Source organism: Coenobita brevimanus, chromosome 107 (genome assembly GCF_032717465.1).
Source record: "Coenobita brevimanus isolate Jiangsu-jjx chromosome 107, ASM3271746v2, whole genome shotgun sequence".
In the NCBI taxonomy this organism is placed as follows: domain Eukaryota; kingdom Metazoa; phylum Arthropoda; class Malacostraca; order Decapoda; family Coenobitidae; genus Coenobita; species Coenobita brevimanus.
The window spans coordinates 7,960,502-7,980,711 of record NC_137060.1 but is presented as its reverse complement, the minus strand read 5'-3'; the positions used below and the strand labels follow the sequence as shown (position 1 = coordinate 7,980,711).

Below are 20,210 nucleotides of genomic sequence, written 5' to 3'. Positions count from 1 at the left end.
AAACAAATACACACACACACAACACACATAAAACGCACAGCAAAATACACAAATACACAAACACACAGACACACACACACAAACCCCGCGATCACACACACACCCCTCATACTGTCACATCGTATATTGTAAAGGGCTTTCCTAACTCCTCATAGTACCACATCACATTTCTCAACCTTTCCTGGCCGTACTACACATTGCCAAACCACACACTTGTCACAGCTCTCAGTTACATCACAGGCCTCGAAGCAATAGGTGCCGCATCTTAAGTTCTTGAGGTGCAGTTGGGGACATTAATATCGGTTCACTTTTTCAGAGGAACAAGTAAGCCCTTACAGTACTGTACATGATATTCAGTTTGTTGAACTCAGATAATGGCCTCACTAGGTTTCGAAAGTCGTGGCTCATTCTCTGGTTAATCATTATTACGGAATGGATCAATGGTTGTACTGCTCGAGCACACAGCCTGGAGTACAAGTGAGCTAAATGTCGTAGATAGCTGCACAGTGTTATCCTGCCTTCCAGCGTTTCATTCGACTGTTTGAGGGATCTTGTTTTTCTAAGCCTTTCACGATTAATTCGGCACAGACATCTGAGGGTGACAAAAACAAATTTCAGTCGAAGCCTTGTTATAGTTTCCATCTTAGCTTGGCTGACATTTTTTTTTTTATCTTGTTTTCTGTAACCCTAGCATAATATAAGTGAGTACCACGTTTCTGCATGCTTCCCTTTTTCGTGATTAAAATCATATTCTACCCCTTATCTCTTCCAGTAGCATTTAAGATGAAGTGACAGTTTTTGCCTAGTGAAGGGAATTAGTAAATGCGACTATAATCACTGTTTAACCACATGATCTTCCTCCTACTTTCAGTAACTCAATTGACTGCTGTGGGTAACCTGGCCTTCTCACAGCCCCTGCATGATGTCATGGTAAGGGAGAACACAGCATCAGTACTACTCCTTACTCTGCACGCGGCTACAAACACTTCTAGTACGTACTGTACTTTCACCAGCTAACCTATATAAAACAGTATAATCAAATTTTACTTTACCTTTGCTTACTTTACAATAGATAACTTACCTTAGTTTAACTTACCTTATTTTACCTTAATTGATCATACTCGACCGAATTTAACATAACGTAACTTAACCATACTTGACCTAATCAAATCTTGTTTAGTCTTACTTTTGTCACAGATGAAGACGTTAATGTTACTTGCATAGGAAGATAATGTTTGTTAAAGATGATGCTGATAAAGTGTTACATCTAGAAGTGGTGTTGTTTTCTAACTATCGTAATGTTGCCCGGCTGCAGCCATGGCAGTGATGTACAGCGTGGTGAGTGGTGCAGCAGGAGGACTGTTTGTAGTGGGTGCCTACACCGGTCATCTCATGCTCACAGCACCACTTGACTACGAGACCAAGCACACAGTTAGTATCTCCCTAACTACTGTACTTTTCTTTATGTAATATTTCAGTCTTTGTTATCTCTTCTTGTTAAGTAGCCTTAGTCAGAATGATGTACCTGTTGTAAGGAGATAATTTAGCGATCCCCTCACACCTATTTCATCTCTTGAACACGAGATCAGGCGCAGAGTGTCTACCTCTGATTAAATAGCAGTCTTCAACACAATAGTGCAGCAGGTGTTACATATAATTTTCACTTACGCTGGTGCTTGGTAGCTTAGTTAATCGACATCATCCTCGAACTATTAAAAAATGTTTCTTCAATCTACAGGAAAGTTCTGAGGCGAATGTATCTGATTTATGAAAGTATACAGATGAAATCAACTGCAACAGGAGATGGGATATATATCTATATATCTACAACTACATCTATCTGTCTATCTATATCTGTAGATATATCCATCTATCTATCTATCTATAGCAAGACGCCCTAATCCCGCAAAAGGTAGCCGCTGACAAAACGCCTCCAAGTCTCTCTGTCACCCACCATTTGACTACCTTCCCCCCAACTCACTTTCCCCTCGCTCATATACCTCTCAACTCCATCCCTCCACACCATCCTCGGTCTACCCCTCCCTCTCCCTCCCTCCACCTCACATACATACGCCCTCTTAGTCAGTCTTTAATTCTTCATTCTCTCCACGTGTTCAAACCACCTCAGTGTATTTCTCTTTATCTTTTCAACCACATCCACATCCACCCCACAACGTACCTTCACTTCATTCGTCAACCTGTCCCTCCATGTCACTCCACATGCTCCTCTCAAGTAACTCATTTCCACTGCTCTCACTCTTGACTTGTTCCCCTCTTGCAAGGTCCACGCCTCTCTTCCATACATCAGGGTAGGGATCACAATACTATCATGCAGTGACTTCTTGACTTCCATACTCACCTCCCTATTTCTCATTACTGCTTTTAGTGAACCAACAACCTTCCTTCCCTGCTGTACCCTTTCACGCACTTCATCCCCCCCTTACTCATCACATTACCCAAGTACTTGAATGCACTCACATTCTCTATATCCTCACTATCCAACCTCACTGTACATTCTATGACTTCATTCCTCTCAAACACCATAACTTTACTCTTGTTTACATGAACTTTCAGATTCATTCACCAAACCTTGCAACTCCCATTCATCTTCACTCAACAATACTGTATCATCAGCAAACAGCAACACCGGAATCTTCCAAATCTCACCCTCATTCATTAGAGCCAGCCCCACATCCACTGCCCTACCTTGCACCTCCTTTACAACGCCATCCATGTATATATTAAACAGCCATGGAGACATCACACATCCCTGTTTCAGTCCCACATTGAGATCAAAGAACTCACTCAGCTCACCATCCACTCGCACCGTAGCCCTAGCTCCTTCTTACATACTCTTCACAACACTCAACAATTTCCTCTCCACCCCATATATTCTTAATACCTTCCACATACCTTGCCTATCTATTCTGTCATAAGCTTTCTCCAAGTCCATGAAGGCAGCATACACTTTCTTTCTCTTCTCTAGATACTTCTCCACTAAACATCTTAGAACAAATATCTGATATACACACCGTTTTCCCTTCCTAAATCCCCCTTGTTCTTCTCCAACTAGCTCCTCTGTCATATGCATAACCCTATCAATGAGTACTCAACTATATATTTTTCCAGTCACACTAAGAAGGCAAATACCCCTATGGTTACCACATACTTCTCCCTCCCCTTTTCCTTTGTTTAAAAGAACAGTTATACCTGATTTCCAGTCCCCTGGAACCCTTCCCTCTTCCCAAGCCAATCTACATAACTTCCATATCCACTCCACAATAATCTCACCCCCATACCTCATCATTTCACCACACACTCCATCAATTCCTGGGGCCTTTCCCATCTTGATCTTCTTCATTGCTTCCACTACTTCCGCCCTACTGATCTCTTCCTCCCTCCACTCATCTCTTCTTCACTCAGCCATTCCCCAACCACTTATACTCGCACTGCTCGCACTCTCTACATTCAACAAATCCTCAAAGTGTTCCTTCCATCTCATCAATTTCTCTCTCTTCTCCACCAACAATCTATTATTCCTATCTTTCACTCCCTACTATTTCCCCTTTCATACATTCTTACTTTCTTTACCTCCTTCCAAAACAATTTCTTACTCTCCCTCCATTTCACACTCAGATTCCTCCCAAATTCTTCATCCACTTTCTCCTTATTCTCCTTCACCAGTCTCTTCACCTCCCTTCTCCTGCCCACATATACCTCTCTCCTCTCTCTCTCATTTTCTCCCCTACCTCTACTCACTAGCCATTCACTATATGCCTTCTTCTTTTGTTCCACAGCTCATTTCACCTCATCATTCCACCATGCTCTCCCTTGCACACCCTACACCTCCTCCTCACTCCTCAAACCTCCTCACATGCTGTGCCTATCTCTTCCGAGAATATTTTACATACGTCTTCCACCCCTTCCATCTGCTCTAACTCATACCTTCCCAATCTTTCTTCCACTATGCTCTTATACTCTGCCATTTTCTCACTATCTTGCAGCTTCTCCACTCTTCCCACAGGAGCTGTTTCCTCCTGTCTTCCCCATCGTCTCTTCAACCATTTTCTTTGCAGCTTTACCTTGGCCATCACTAAGTGATGGTCCGAGACTCCATTCCCCCACCCTCTCCACACTCTTGCATCCAACACGTGTCTTCTCATTCGCTCATCTACACACACGTAGTCTATCATTGCCTTTCGTTCAACAAGTTCACAATCCATCCTCCTGATTTCTCTCCATGTATACCTGTGGATCATCTTATGCCGAAAGTAGGTGTTAGCTATTGCTAACCCCTTACCAGCACAGATGTCCACCAAAGCACTACCATTCCCATCTACTTCAGCTGGCACACTCCACTGACCAACCACTCCATCCACTCGTACATTCCCAACTTTGCCATTCATGTCTTCAATCAAAAGTGCTCTCTCGCTCCTCTCAGTTTTGTCCATACATGCTTCTACACTCGCCCAAAACTCATCTTTCACTCTTGCCACTCAGTCCTCTGTCGGCGCATATGCACATACAATCGCCCACGCTTGTATACCTACTTTCATTCTCACCCATACAATCCATGCACCCACTGTTCCATACTCTCTTATATTCTCCTTCCACTTCTTGCATATCATCGGGCATACTCCCTCTCTTGCCGTCTCATTCTCATTAACTTCCTCACATATACCTAAACCATATTCCCACTCTCTCACCCTTTCACCTCCCCATTTAGTTTCAGTCAATCCACATATATCCACTCTTGCATCCTCAAGCACCTGAACAATCTCTCTCTCTTTCACTTCATCATTCACTCCTCTCTATTTATAATTAATCGCGTTGATAACATGGCCACGATATACAAGCTGAGTTAAGGTCTCACAGTACTTCCTCTTTCAACATTATTATTCTCACGCTGTCTCGTTTCGACTCTTGTTTAATTTACCCCGCTAAACGCCAAGACAGAACACAACGAGAAGTGTCAGACTGAGACGGGATGTCGTGTTGGGAGAGTAAAATTTATGTATCTGTCATTAGTGAGAAAGCTGGCCTTTTGGTGTATGTACTGCAAAAACAAAACCTGACGACCAGTGTTCCTCACGAATTTCTTCTTGATTCATCTTTTTTTTTAATAAGAGCAATGCATCAATACTTTTTCATTCTTCTTCATCTGCATAATCATTGTCATAACATAATTAATCATGATCATCATCTTCTTGTTGTTATTCTTGCTCTTTTTGTTCTTTTTCTTCTTCAACTTTCTTATCATCTTCTTATTCTTCGAGAAAACTTTGACTCAGATCATTGCCACGCTAGTACCAGTCAACTTACTACAACTGATTTCACAGCGTGTATTATCCTCGAACACATTTTCAGATTTCCGTTCTGTATTCCATTTTTGCGCTGCCTGCTGTTTGAGTTTCTCAGGATGATCACACTTTCATCGTTTCTTTTCTTTTCTTTTGCTTTAACCTGACAACCTGTCCTAACCTAACCTGTTCCTACCTAACAGATTAACCTAACTTGATACTAAGAAATCAAACCGAACCTAATCTAGACATTTCTAGATAAGAAAAAGTGCAAACATAGTATGAAGAACTGTAATCAGCGTCCCCTCCCCTCCTTTCCATCCATCCCACACTTTTCCGACTCCCCTCCCCAATAATACTTCCATGAGAAATCAGCTCTCATTTCTCGCCCAGCAAGAGATCATACAGAAGCTGGTCTGGGCGGAGAGGAGCATGTATTGGCGAGTGTGGTTATCAGAATTAGCGATAATAATACGTAGCCACAGACATTTTCTTCTCACTGTATTACTGTGATATTTTGTTCCCCTCTAACCTTCGCCATTTACCACCCAGTAAGGGAACACAGTACTTAAATTCTAGCCTATACAGATTACAAGAATTTAGAGATTAAGCTTGGTCAGTTTATAATAAATGTGTCAATAAATAAACAAAAATAGTCGTAACGAAAGGGATCTGATCTCGTTTTGCCTTACGATCTCTGCTCGTAAACTCACCACTAATTGTGGCCATGTCTCGCCCAGTACGAGATCATAGTGGCTGGTCTGGCTGGGGAGGAGCGTGCGTTTGTGAGAGTGACGGTGAGAGTGAGCGATGAGAACGACCAGCCACCCGTGTTCTCTTCCTCCCTACTCCAGACGCAGGTCACCGAAGAGGACGACCGATTTCTGCCCAAGCTCGTCCTTGAGGTGAGAATAAAAGACTGAATTATACCAGCAACTTATATTCCTTAGTTTTTATATTTGTATTTACCTGTACGGGTATTATATGCCACCGCTGAATTATATTCTTTAGTTTGTATTATTGTATTTACCTGTAATTTATGCCATCGTTGAGTTACCACCAGTGACGCTGTTCTCCTTTGTGTTGCGGCTTCTGTTTGATGGGAAATATAGCTTGTAAACCAAAGAATAAAAGAATATTGTTGTCGAAAGGCACAGGTCGAACAATGTAATTTTGTTCTCTCTAGAATCAGATGATTTTATGCAACTGAGGGCATCCTCCCACAGCTAAAGGGTTAGGCCTTCTTAGCAAAATAATAACGTCCCTAGACATCGTCATGGTAATTATATCCTGCCGCAAAAATTGCATCCTCTTTTTGAATGACGTGTACCTATATCTAAACATTCATCATAAACGGAAATGTTTACGCACATATGCTAAAATAGCTCGTAAGGAAGAGTTTGCTAGGAAGATTCCCAAGTTCATGAAAATAAGAGCCCAAGAGAGAGAGCTAGGGAGTCCTCTGTCTCCTGTCATCACTTTCTTTAGTGAGGGGGCTCCTCTGTGTCTTCTCCTTAGCGATTTGTTCTGATAAGGAAGGCTGGCTACAAAGTCTCTTATGCATCGAGGACACGAGTCAGTAGCGAACACAAAGCAGTGTTGATAAGCCTATTGAGTCTAGGAGAACATCTTTCTTTATCTATCTGTGTCTCCCTCTCTCCAGGTATCAGCAAGAGATGGTGATGTCAGCGACGAGGGGAGACTGGTTTATACACTGGAGGGCGATGGAGTGGCTGAACCCGACCCTTACTTCACAGTCACCCCTTCTACAGGACACTTATATCTCCTTAGGGTACGCTGGGAGAGAGAGAGAGAGAGAGAGAGAGAGAGAGAGAGAGAGAGAGAGAGAGAGAGAGAGAGAGAATAATACAAGCTGTGTGTGTGTGTGTGTGTGTGTGTGTGTGTGTGTGTGTGTGTGTGTGTGTGTGTGTGTGTGTGCGTGTGTGTTTTACTTTGGAGAGCTCGTCATTCTTTCCATGCTTCTTTGGCTTCAAGTTATTTTTTATGCACAAATGTTTTGAAGTATTTGTCATCACATTTTTTTACTTTATCATTTTTACCTGATATCTCTTTTTTGTATATTTCGGAGAGAGAGAGAGAGAGAGAGAGAGAGAGAGAGAGAGAGAGAGAGAGAGAGAGAGAGAGAGTTTCCTTTTCATCTTTATATCTTTTCAGACATTCTTTTAAAATTAGTATCCAGTGCCTGACTATTTCAAAATTTTGATAATTTTTCACCTTTTTTTTTTTTTTTAAGACTTCCCCTCGAGTTATTCTTCCTCATTTTGCCTCAAACGTATGACTCCGCGAATAATGACGTCTTTTGTTTTTTTTTAGATTATTATTGGTACACCCAGAGGAGTTTTGTAAGCTTAGGAGAGACGCTTGTAACTGGAGGCTTTGACGGCTTTCATTAGGATCTTAGCCATAAACGGTCTCTCCTTGCTGGAATATGTTTGTCTGGAAGCATCAGTGTTACATGAGCTGATGTACACTGCCATGTATTAGGGATAGATTATTTCCCGTCGCTGGAGGAGAGTAGTGTAGTAATGGTTAGGTATGGTAGTAGGAAGATAATTAATCCTCTACTATAGTATATGGTTGTAATGTAGTAAGGATCTGTTCTTCCCTCTCGTCGACACATCACTCGCACGTTATCGGCTGTCTCTCATGATGTCCCGTAGTTTCTGGGATGTGCTTGGTATATAGCCAGGTCACTCTGTATGTTCCTGTTTCCCTTCAGTACCCCAGAAACTGGATAGAGACAAGACATAATCAACATTGTCATCATCATCATCATCATCATCATCATCATTATCTAAATCCACATTGCCTCATATTAACAGTAGTGTACAGTAGATGCCCGGGGTTAAGTTAGTCAGTCCCTGTATGTAATGCGATAGTGACCAACCTCACTCGTTCCTGAGTGGCATTACGCGGACAAGAAACCCCAACCATTCTTCAGGTGGAAAACCTTACAGACTCCACCTGGTTAGAGCACCGTAATCCACTGGACCACCAGGTGTCATTTAGTTTTATTGTTACCACCCAGCTTAGTAAATGGCTCCCTGGTTTGCAGGAAACCATTTGGCTTGCTATTCAGTGTAGTCAGCTGGAGAGAGAGAGAGAGGGAGAGAGGGGGGGGGGAGACATTAGGCTTGTCCCTAAGTGTAGTCAAATGGAGAGAGAGAGAGGGGGGGGATCATGACGCTTGTCACTAAGTGTAATGAAATGAGAGAGAGAGAGAGAGAGAGAGAGAGAGAGAGAGAGAGAGAGAGAGAGAGAGAGAGGGGGGGACATTAGGCCTGTCACTAAGTGTAGTCAAATGGAGAGAGAGAGGGGGGGGGACCATGACGCTTGTCACTAAGTGTAATCAAATGAGAGAGAGAGAGAGAGAGAGAGAGAGAGAGAGAGAGAGAGGGTGGGGGGGGACCAATACGCTTGTCACTAAGTGTAATCAAATGGGAGAGATTGGGGGGGAACCATTACGCTTGTCCCTAAGTGTAATCAAATGAGAGAGAGAGAGAGAGAGAGAGAGAGAGAGACAGACAGACAGACAGACAGACAGACAGACAGAGACAGAGACAGAGAAAGAGAGTACTACATCGACTGAGTGGATGATGTGCCCCCCCACCGACCACAGACATCATGTACGGGTTCAATGAGGGGGCAGAGGTGATACAGTGGGAGAGGTGCGTCTTGTGTCTCCTATGACCTGTACATATCTGACTCATAAACATGGCCTGCACTGGTTAGCTATGCATGCCTTCGCTGAGCAGACTACACTGAGTGAGTATTTGTGACCGATGCACGCCTATATATCTACTGATAGTTAATAATAATAAAAATAATTAAGTATTAATAATTATAGCAAGTAGCTGACGAAAAAGAAGGAATATACATCATCCTGGTGAGAGGACCAATGCTACTGGCCTTCCCTCCATTAATTTTCCCTTCCTTATTTTATCTAGTTTATAATGATGGCAGCTTTTTTTTTTTCCGTGCCGAGAGCTAAAACAATAATTTATATTACTCGTGCCTTGGCCGTCAAAGTGGCGAGTGTTGACCTAATTATCAGGGACGCACTGTTTATTCAGGCGGTCATAAAAGCAGAGGCATTGTTGCTGGGGATTATGGCTGCATCAAAGTAATGGAGATGAATTCAGTAGGATTATTAAAAATTATGCCGTCGTCAGCACTGTTATCATTAACGATATAACCAGATTTATCATTACAATTTCAATAATTCTTCAGCATTTTCTTTATTACTTTTCCATATTCATTTTCATCTTTCACTGACTTTTCTTCATCCCCGTCACTTTAGTTTCCTGGCAGTCCCCCTAAGCTGTCCAATATTATTTGGATAAAAAGCTATAATTGCCTGTCAGTGTCCATGACAAAAAAATTACCAGTCTTAAATATACGACTCTCATCCATACCCTTTCCTTTCTTCTGTGTGTGTGCATATCTGTCTATCTATCTATTTATCTGTCTATCTCTCAATCTATCTATCATTCGATTTGTCTATATCTATATCTATCTATCTATCTACCTTTCTATCTATCTATCTATCTATATATGTTTATAATATATATATACATATATATATATATATATATATATATATATATATATATATATATATATATATATATATATATATTTTGCCAGACGCCTCAATGCCGTTTGGGGTGGTCACAAACAAAACGCCTCCACGTCGCCCTGTCCCCCACCATTTCACTGCCCTGCTCCCAACTCACACCCCCTCTCTCATATACCTCTCCACCCCATCCCTCCATCTCATCCTCGGCCTACCCCTCCCTCTTCTCCCCCTCCACCTCACTCACATACACTCTCTTCGTCAGTCTTTCACCCTCCATCCTCTCCACATGGCCAATCCACCTCAGTGTGTTCCTCATAACGCTTCCTATCACACCACATCCACACCACAACGCTCCTTTATATCCTCATTCGTCAGCCTGTCTCTCCATGTGACTCCACAGGCTCCTCTTAAATAAGTCATTTCCACAGCTCTCACTCTTGACTTGTGTCTTTCCAACAATGTCCAAGCTTCACTTCCATACGTTAGAGTTGGTATCACAATACTGTCATGTAGTAACTTTTTCACTTCCATGCTCACTTCCCTGTTTCTTATCACTGCTTTCAAAGAAGCAGCAACCTTTCTTCCCTACTGTACCCTTTCAAGCACTTCACTTTCCAAACCTCCATCCTTACTCATCACACTACCCAAGTACTTAATCATACTCACATTTTCCAATTCCTCACCATCCAGCCTCACTGTACATTCACTGACTTCACCTCTCTCAAAGACCATCACTTTACTCTTCCCTACATTCACCTTTAGATTCCGTTTCTTACACACTCTCCCAAACTCATCCACCAAGCCTTGCAGCTCCCCTTCGTCTTCACTCAACAACACAATATCATCTGCAAACAACAGTACAGGGAGTTTCCAAACACTATCCTCTCTCACCAGGGCCACTCCAACATCCACTACCCTACCTTGTACCTCTTTTATTACCCCATCCATGTACAGATTGAACAACCATGGAGACATGACACATCCCTGTTTCAACCCAACCTTCAAAGAGAAAAATTCACTCAGTTCACCATCCACACGCACTGCAGCCTTAGCACCATCATACATACTCTTCACAGCATTCAACAACTTCCCATCTACTCCATATATTCTTAATACTTTCCACAGTCCTTGTCTATCCACCCTGTCATATGCTTTCTCCAAATCCATGAAAGCCGCATACAACTTCTTTCCCTTCTCTAGAAACTTTTCTACTAAAGATATAAGAATGAATATCTGATCTACACAACCTCTTCCCTTCCTAAAGCCTCCCTGTTCTTCTCCAACTAATTTCTCTGTTCTTTCTCTAACTCTGTCAATAAGTATCCTACCATACACTTTTCCTGTTATACTAAGAAGACAAATGCCCCTATGATTACCACACACCGCTTTTTCCCCTTTTCCTTTGTACAAGAGAATAATTATACCTGACTTCCAATCCTCCGGGACTCTACCTTCCTCCCAGGCCAATCTACTTATCTTCCACATCCATTCTACTACAATCTCTTCCCCATGCTTCAGCATTTCACCACATACTCCATCAATTCCTGGGGCTTTCCCCAATTTAACTTTCTTCACTGCTTCCACAACTTCTATCCTACTGATTTCTTCCTGTCTTCTCATCTGTCTCCTTCTCCCAGCCATTCCCCAGCCACTTATACTCGCATTACTTCCATCCTGTATGTTCAACAATTCCTTAAAGTGTTCTTTCCATCTACTCACTTTTTCTCCCTTCTCCACTAGTAATCTACCATTTTTATCTTTCATTCCCCTGCTAACCTCACTTCCACCCTATCTTACTCTCTTCACCTCTTTCCAGAACATTTTCTTACAGTCCCTCCACTTAACACTCAAATTCCTTCCAAATTCCTCATCCACTGTCTTCTTACTGTCTCTTACTAATCTTTTCACCTCTCTTTCATTCTACATATAACTCTCTCTTCCGCCTCTCAACTTCTTCCACTCCCCTATTTCTCATCCATTCATTGTATGCTTTCTTCTTTTGTGCCACAGCCTGTCTCACCTATATATATATATATATATATATATATATATATATATATATATATACATATATATATATATATATATATATATATATATATATATATATATATATATATATATATATATATATATATTAATGCGAAGAAGAAGGAACCAAAGGCCACAAGCCCGCAATAACTGTTCCTTCCAAAAGAAAAACAAAATACAAGAGAGAGCCAAATTCAAGATCCGTTCATTTTGAGATGCCTGGACATACTGCGTTTGAAAGACTGGAGATCATAGGAAGCAGGATATACAGACAGAGGGAGACAGTTCCAGAGTTGACTGTTGCATAAATGAAGGACTGGGAGTAACGGTTAACTCTTGCATTAGAGAGTTGGACAGAAAAGGGATGAGAGTTTCCTGCTAAACGGGTGCTACGCGCCCATCGAGAGGTGGACGAATGCATGCAGACAGTTCAGAGGAACAGTGATCATTGAAGTAGCGAAAGAAAAGAGATAACGATGCAACAGTGCGGCGAAGAGACAGAGGTTGTAGGGAGGGAATCAGTAAGAGGAGGAGAGTTAATGAGACGAAAAGCCTTTGACTCCACCCTATTGAGAAGAGCTGTATGTGGGGAACCTCCCCACGCATGAGAGTTGTACTCCACACAGGGGCGGATAAAACCCTTGCATAGAGTCAACAGTTGTGCCGGGGTAAAGAAGGAATGGAGTCGGCTTAGCACACCTAATCTCTTGGAAGCAGATTTTACAAGAGATGTAATATGATCTTTCTAATATAAGTCCCAAGTAAATGAAACCCCAAGCATGTTCAAGTATGATGCAGGATTAAGCTAAATATTATTAAATATTAGTGGGCACACCTGTGGAAGATTTTCTCGGGTTGATAGGTGCAAGAACTGAGACTTTGATGCATTAAAAACAACAAGATTATTTTTACCCCAGTCAGAGATACGAGCCAAGTCAGACATTATGTGTGCCATAGCCTCATCCCTTGTTTGTTGAAGTAGCTGCTGAGATGGACGTTACGGGAACCGAATGGAAAGGTGAAGGGTGGAGTCATCAGTGTATGAGTGGATAGGGTTAGATGTACAACTTAGAAGGTCATTGATGAATAAATGGAAGAGAGTTGCCGATAGGACAAAGCCCTGAGGAACACTACTGTTGATAGATCTAGAAGAACGATGGCCGTCTACAACAGCGGCTACAGAAGGACCAGAAAGGAAGCTAGAGATGAAGGCACATATAGAAGGATAGAAACCGTTAGAGGGCAGTTTGGAAATTAAAGATTAATGCCAAACTCGATCGATAGCCTTTGAGATGTCAAGTACAGTGGCAAAGCTTTCACCAAAGTCTCACAGCGAGGATGACAAGGAGTCTGAAAGGAAGGTGAGAAGATCGCCAGTGGAGCGTCCCTGATGGAACCCATACTGACGATCGGAAAGAAGATTGTGATAGGAAAGATGCTTTAAATTTTTTTTTATTAAGAATTGACTCAAGAACTTTTGAGATACAGGATATTAAAGCAATTGGACGATAGTTAGAGGGTTGGGAATGGTCACCCTTCTTTGGGACTGGCTGAATGAGAGCAAACTTCCAGCAAGAAGGAAAGGTACTAGTTGACAGACAAAGACAAAAGAGTTTGTCTAGGCAGGGTGTAAACACAGGAGCACAGTTCTTGAGAACAACAGGAGGGACTCCATCAGGCCCATATGCCTTGTTAATATTGAGGCCTGTGATGGCAGAAAATACATCAGCCATAAGGAAGTCAGGGGGGGGAAGTGATGGAGGAACAGCACGGGAATCTTCTAAGGTGGAATTGGAGGAGAAAGTCTGAGTGAAGAGATCTGCTTTATCAGTAAAAGAAATAGCTATAGAGCAATCAGAGTAGAAAAGAGGATGTAAGGATGATGAGGTAAAGTTGTTAGAAAGGTTGTTGGCAAGGTGCCAGAAGGAGCGTGAAGAATTCAAATTGGAGAGTTGAGAGCATTTACTACGGATGAAAATGTTTTTAGGAATGCGAAGAACAGACTTAGCACGATTCCGGGCAGAAACGTATAAAAGATGTGATTCAGGGGTGGGTTGGATCCGGTACCTTTTATAGGCCCTCTCCTTGTTGCGGACAGCATTACAACAAATGTGATTAAACCAAGGTTTTCTTGCATTAGTGAAAGGATTTGAGAAAGGAATGTATGCTTCCATGCCTGAGAGAATAACCTCTGTAATGCGCAAGGCACACTCAGATGGCTCCCGGCCATAGAAGCAATAATGATTCCATGGAAAATCAAAGAGGTACCACTGGAGGGCCTCCCAATCCACAGCTCCAAAGTGCCACAGACGACGTTTCTTTGGAGGGTTCACAGGCCGTACCGGAGCTATAGGACAGGTTAAGGTGACAAGGTTGTGATCGGAGGAGCCCAACAGAGAGAAAAGATTAACAGTGTAAGCAGAAGGATTAGTTGTAAGGAAGAGGTCAAGTATGTTGGAGCTCTCTCCAAGGCAGTCAGGGATATGGGTAGGGTGCTGTACAAGCTGCTCTAGGTCATTAAGGATAGAAAAGGTGTAGGCTTGTTCACCAGGTAGATCAGTGAAAGGAGAGGTGAGCCAAAGGTGATGGTGAACATTGAAATCTCCTAGAATGAAGATTTCAGAGAATGGAGAAAGGGATAGAATGTGTTCCATCGTAGAAGTAAGATAGTTGATGAATTTTTGATAGTCAGTAGAATGAGGGAATAAGTAAACAGCACAGATATATTTAGTCAGAGAATGACAGGAAAGTCGAAGTCAGAGTGTGGAGAATTCAGAATAATCAAGTTCTGGAACTAGAGAGCATGATAAGTCGTTGCGTATATATACACAACAGCCACCTTTGGCTTTATAATGAGTATAGGGAAAGTAGGAGGATACAGAAAAGGGTCTGCTGTCAGTTGCCTCAGACAGCTGAGTCTCAGTTAGGAAAAGGTGAGGTTTAGAGGAGGAGAGGTGGTGCTTAACAGAGCGAAAGTTGGAGGAAAGGCCTCGAATGTTGCAGAAATGAAGAAGATGTGAGTCAGACAGTGGTTCCAGGTCGTCACTGGGAGGGGGGCGGAAAGTGGGGGTATTTGTGGTTCCCCCACCTGGGGACTCCGAAGCTATGGTGAAGCCATGATTTAGGTACTTTTTTAAATTTTGGAAAAGGAAATGTAGTGTGTACTGTGCATGTAGTCTGGTGTTAATAGTTAGAGAAACTTGTATTGGCGAGCATGCTGGCCTACTCTCCGTGTTACTGAGGCACTGAAAAAGTTCAGCAAAGGGGGATGGTCGGGAACAAGTCCCGAGGGCAGATGAAACGGGAGCTCCAGCTCTCCCTATCATCAGCTTTCCATCCACCTTGGTAGTACTGCCCTGCTCGACTGGTGCTACAGTCTACTCCTCCTTCATATATCTATCTATCTGTCTATCTATATACAGTACATACTAATATAAATATATTTATATATATATATATATATATATATATATATATATATATATATATATATATATGTATATCTATCTATCTATCTATTATATATATATATATATATATGAGCCTGTGTGGTACAGTGGTAAAGTGTGCTTTTTCGTCCACTGGAGAGCGAGGGTTCGCTCCCTGCCAGGGTAAAAAAAACTTTGGGAGCGTTCTCCTGGTCACGTACTACTTGGCGGATATCAGGGATGCTGTGGTTGAACCAGTGTCGCATACTATAAAGTATGCTTGCACCCAGTCGGCTTGCGCGGGCCGATTACACTTGGTTCACAGAGTACACACACATCCAAAGCCACTCCAACACTACAATTACACTTACAAGCACTTCACACCCTACATACAATCTCTACCAGATTGCCTAGGCCACATGGTAGAGATACATTGGCTGTATCGTCCCCACTTCGGTTGGGATAGGCCGGTCCTGCAGTGGATACTCAAACGGCTGATGGTGATGAATATATATATATATATATATATATATATATATATATATATATATATACAGATAGATATAGACAGATAGATAGATAGATATAAACTGTATATATATATAACATTGATTGGTGCGGATTTCTCCTGATTGATTTCCAAAGTTCAGAGAGAGAGAGAGAGGAGGAAGGCTTGCGTTGCCGATGGGACATAAGTTCCTGTACTATCTCCTAGAAAAATGAGTTTAAGTCTGGTACCTGTGTACTAAATATTTGGGCACAACCTTTGTCTATTCTAATTTCTCAGTGTTTATATATTTTTTTTTTTCACTAGCCAGAATAAAATTTAATTTCCAGTGCAGGGAAAGTTTGAATCGACGTTTTTTGTAACATTCTGCGTAAAAGAAAAAAACACTAAAGTGTGTCAAGTGCAGGCGTTGTTGTTGTGGCCCGAGCCTCATGTGAACGTGAATCCAGCGGGATTTAATTTGAAGCTGCCCTTCCCCTATAGTCCACCATCTTCTTCTAGGGGATAGGGAGTTGAGGGATGACTATACAGACATCCACTGGAACCTTCCAATCATACCAATGCCAGCACATGAAGGCGTTCTTCTCCGGTGTCCAGAGCAGAAAAAGTGTCATGTGAGAATCATTATGCTCCTTGTCGTAGAAACACATCATACCCACATAGCAGCAAACCTTAATTTAACGGTTGGGTGGTGGTTAACACATGGTTTGTTTAAATCTAACGGTGTTCAGACGGTACGTAGGCCTAAACGTTGAGGTTATACCCGAGCTACTGTGGACTTCGGACAAGCCTTAAGGTAACACTCAGACAGTGGTCAGACCATGGTTTGGTTATTCTTAGCGGTGTGCAGACGTTACGAAAGCCGTGAGATTTTTATTAGAATTTTTGTGGAGTTGGGCAGAACCTCAAGCTAATGGATGGATTGTCGTTACCCCATGGTTTGGTTAGATTTAACCAAGACGGTATACAGATATTACGTAACGTTTATACAAGACTTTTGGATTTGGGCAAAGGTTAGTGTAAAGCTTGGATACCTATTGTAATAAACCTTACATAATATACGAGTAAATTTTTGCGTCTTTTGCAGATTATATGATTCATTATCTTTTACGTTTCCGTTGTTTCCTGCTGTCAGGCATTTTTTTTTTTTTTTTTAATGAGAATCAGTAAACTCCACAGAGTAAACAGCTGACTTAATTAGCCATTCTAGCCAACTTGCTATCTGACAAAGGAAATAAAGAAAATTTTCAGCCTACAGAAAATATTAACGAAAGCATACCAGTGTTACCTTACTCTGAAAGAACCGCCAGATAAATGATTGTAATATTCGTTTGTAAGGTGCGCAACAGTCGCAGGCATTTCATCTGTGCACTCTTAAGTTCATAATTTTGCAGACATTTGTTGGCTCAACTTTGGCCTCGCCGTTAAAGATTTACGGGAATGTTCTTCATTTCGTAACTGATCTGATAGCTCGATTAGTTTAACACTTTGGCACGCCGATGAATTACAGTATTACCGTGGAAAACTGTGTGACGATTCCAGTCAACGAGGTGGTCATGACTTTTATTATTATTATTATTATTATCATTATTATTATTATTATTATTATCATCATCATTATTATTATTGTTATTATTATTATTATTATTATTATTATGTAATAGGAAGATTGTTGAATGTGAGAATTTTGAGAGGGGAGGGTGGACGTATGTCTGACCGCTACCTGGTGGAGGGAAAGTTGAGAGTAGGTAAGAGATGGGTGAGAGCTAGGAGAGTTAGGTGTGGCAGGGAGGTTTTGAAAGTGAGTGCGTTGGATAAAAGAGAGAAAACGATAGAGTACCAGGAGAAATTGAAAGATAAGTGGAATGCAGTGAAAGTTAGGAAAAATGGCAGTGTGGAGGAGGAATGGCAGTTGTTTAAGAGTGTTGTGGTGGGGCATGCGGAAGAGGTGTGTGGTGTAAGACGAGTGGGTGGTGGTGTAAGAATGAGAAGTGAATGGTGGTGCGAGAAAGTAAGTATGTCTGTGGCTGAGAAGAGACTTGCATATGAAGTGTGGCTGCAGAGGAAGGATGAGGTGTCATATGAGAGGTGTAAGGAAAAGAGGAATAGGGCGAGAATGGCTATGCGAGATACTAAAGTGTTAGCAGATGAGAGATTTTCAACAGAATAAGAAAATGTTTTGGAAGGAGGTGAAAAGGGTGTGAATGGGAGAGTCTGGGATGGAAGAGCGAGTAAAAGAGTAAAAGCAGAGGATGGAAGGATGTTAATTGAGATGGATGCAGTAAGGAAGAGATGAGAGGAGTATTGTGAAAGATTGTTAAATGTAGAGGAGGAAAGGGAGGCTGAGACTGAGGCAGATGGAAGGGTGCAATGAATAGATGTGTTGGGAGAGTTGAATGATTCTTTGATCACGATGGAGGAAGTGCAGGAGGCAGTAAAGGGGATGAAAACAGGGAAAGCTGCAGGTATGGATGGGTGCGCTGTGGAGTGCCTGAAAGGTGGTGGAGCAACTGTTGTTGACTGGTTAGTAAGATTGTTGAATGTGTACTTTGTGAAAGGTATGGTGCCAGTTGACTGGGCAAGTGCTTGTGTGGTCCCATTGTATAAAGATAAGGGTGATAAGTATGAATGTACAAACTTTAGGGGTATAAGTCTGTTGAGTGTTGTAGGTAAGGTGGATGGTATTGTTAATTAAGAGAGTTAGAGCGGGTACGGAGGGAATGATTGGTGATGAGCAGTGTGGCTTTAGGAGAGGGAGGGGATGCGTGGATCAGGTGTTTGCTGTGAGACAAGTGTGTGAAAAGTATTCAGTGATAGGTAAGGATGTGTTTTGGGCGTTCATGGATATAGAGAAAGCGTATCATAGAACTGAGAGGGAGCTTTGTGGACTGTTTTAAGATTGTATGGACTTGATGGTAGGTTGCTAAGAGGAGTGAAGAGTTTTTATGTAAATGGTAGAGCGTGTGTGAGAGTGGGAAATACTGTACGTGATTGGTTTCCCGTGAGAGTGGGGCTGTGGCAGGGATGTGTAGTGTCGCCTTGGTTGTTTAATATTAATACGGATGGTGTTGTAAGGGAGGTGAATGCAAGAGTGTTAGGTGGAGATCTGAGTCTGGTGAATGTTGATGGTAGAGAGTGGAAACTGAAGCAGCTGCTGTTTGTGGATGATACTGCACTGGTGGCTGATTCAGAGGAGAGATTGAGAAAGTTAGTAGAGGAGTTTGGAAGGGTGTGTGAAAGGAGGAAACTGAAAGTAAATAAGGATAAGTCTATGAAGTGTACTAGGTTGGTAGATGGTAAGAGGATGAATATAGTTTTGAATGGTGTGTTGCTTGAGGAGGTAGAGTGTTTTAAGTACTTAGGGTCACATGATGGGAAAAATGGATACGGAAGTGAAGTTTAGAATAAATGAAGTAGGAAAGGCGCTGGGAGGAATGAAAAAAGTGTTTAGATGTCGTTCACTTAGAATGGATATAAAGAAAAGGTTGTATGAGGGTGTTGTGGTATCGACTGCATTATATGCGGCTGAAACATGGAATATGGATGTAGCAGAGAGGAAAAATTTGAATGTAATGGAGATGAGGTGTCTGAGGAGTATGTGTGGAGTGACTCGTATGGATCGAGTAAGAAATGCAGTGTGAAGGAGAACTGGAGTTGTGCGGGAGATGGCTGATCGAGTTGAGCAGAGGGTGTTGCGATGGTTTGGGCATATGGAGAGAATGAATGATGTGCAATTGGTGAGAAAGATAACAAGAGTTGATGCATGAGGCGTAAGGCTGAGAGGAAGACCACGAATAGGATGGATGGACAGTGTGAAGAGAGCGTTGGATGTGAGAGGGATGTCTGTTGAGCATGGAAGAGTGGCTGTGCATGACAGAAATGACTGTAGAGAAATTGTGAATGAATAAATGATGACGCATCCCTGAGGCGATATTCTCCCACATTTTGTCTGATCAGCTGATCAGGTCAGGTGCGGGTAAGGGGATGGGTCCACTATGATGTGGCAGGAGTAAATCACTCTGCTGTTGGGCCCTGCTGCGGATGTCGCTGATTGCACTGCGCAGTTGACTCTCGTGCTGTGTGGTTCGGTGAGGATCTGTCCCTTCTCCCATCGGGGCTAAGATGCGAATGAATGTGTTTGAGTGGATGGGTAACTTGAGAGTGTGTCGTCCTGTCTCGGCTACCTCCCTTTCCTTGGGGGAAGCAGCCTAGGTATATCGGTAGATAGATTATTATTATTAGAATGGAGACGTTACCAGCGACGGCCTAGTCTCGGGCCCCTACCCTCAGGAGTGGGCACATTTTGATTTGGCAGTTCGAGCAAATGGAAATTTGGTTCGCTA

General features: G+C 42.2%; 1 protein-coding gene across 1 annotated transcript in view; it reads left to right on the top strand.

The window, feature by feature from the left end:
* Window positions 1-440: 440 nt before the first annotated feature.
* Window positions 441-20,210, top strand: part of LOC145416647 (putative neural-cadherin 2) — a 139,226-nt gene continuing 119,456 nt past the window's right edge. Inside the window, 5 exon segments of the mRNA XM_080285582.1 lie at window positions 441-477; window positions 872-991; window positions 1,316-1,431; window positions 6,041-6,205; window positions 6,964-7,092. Coding sequence (XP_080141708.1) covers window positions 441-477; window positions 872-991; window positions 1,316-1,431; window positions 6,041-6,205; window positions 6,964-7,092 — 567 coding nt within the window.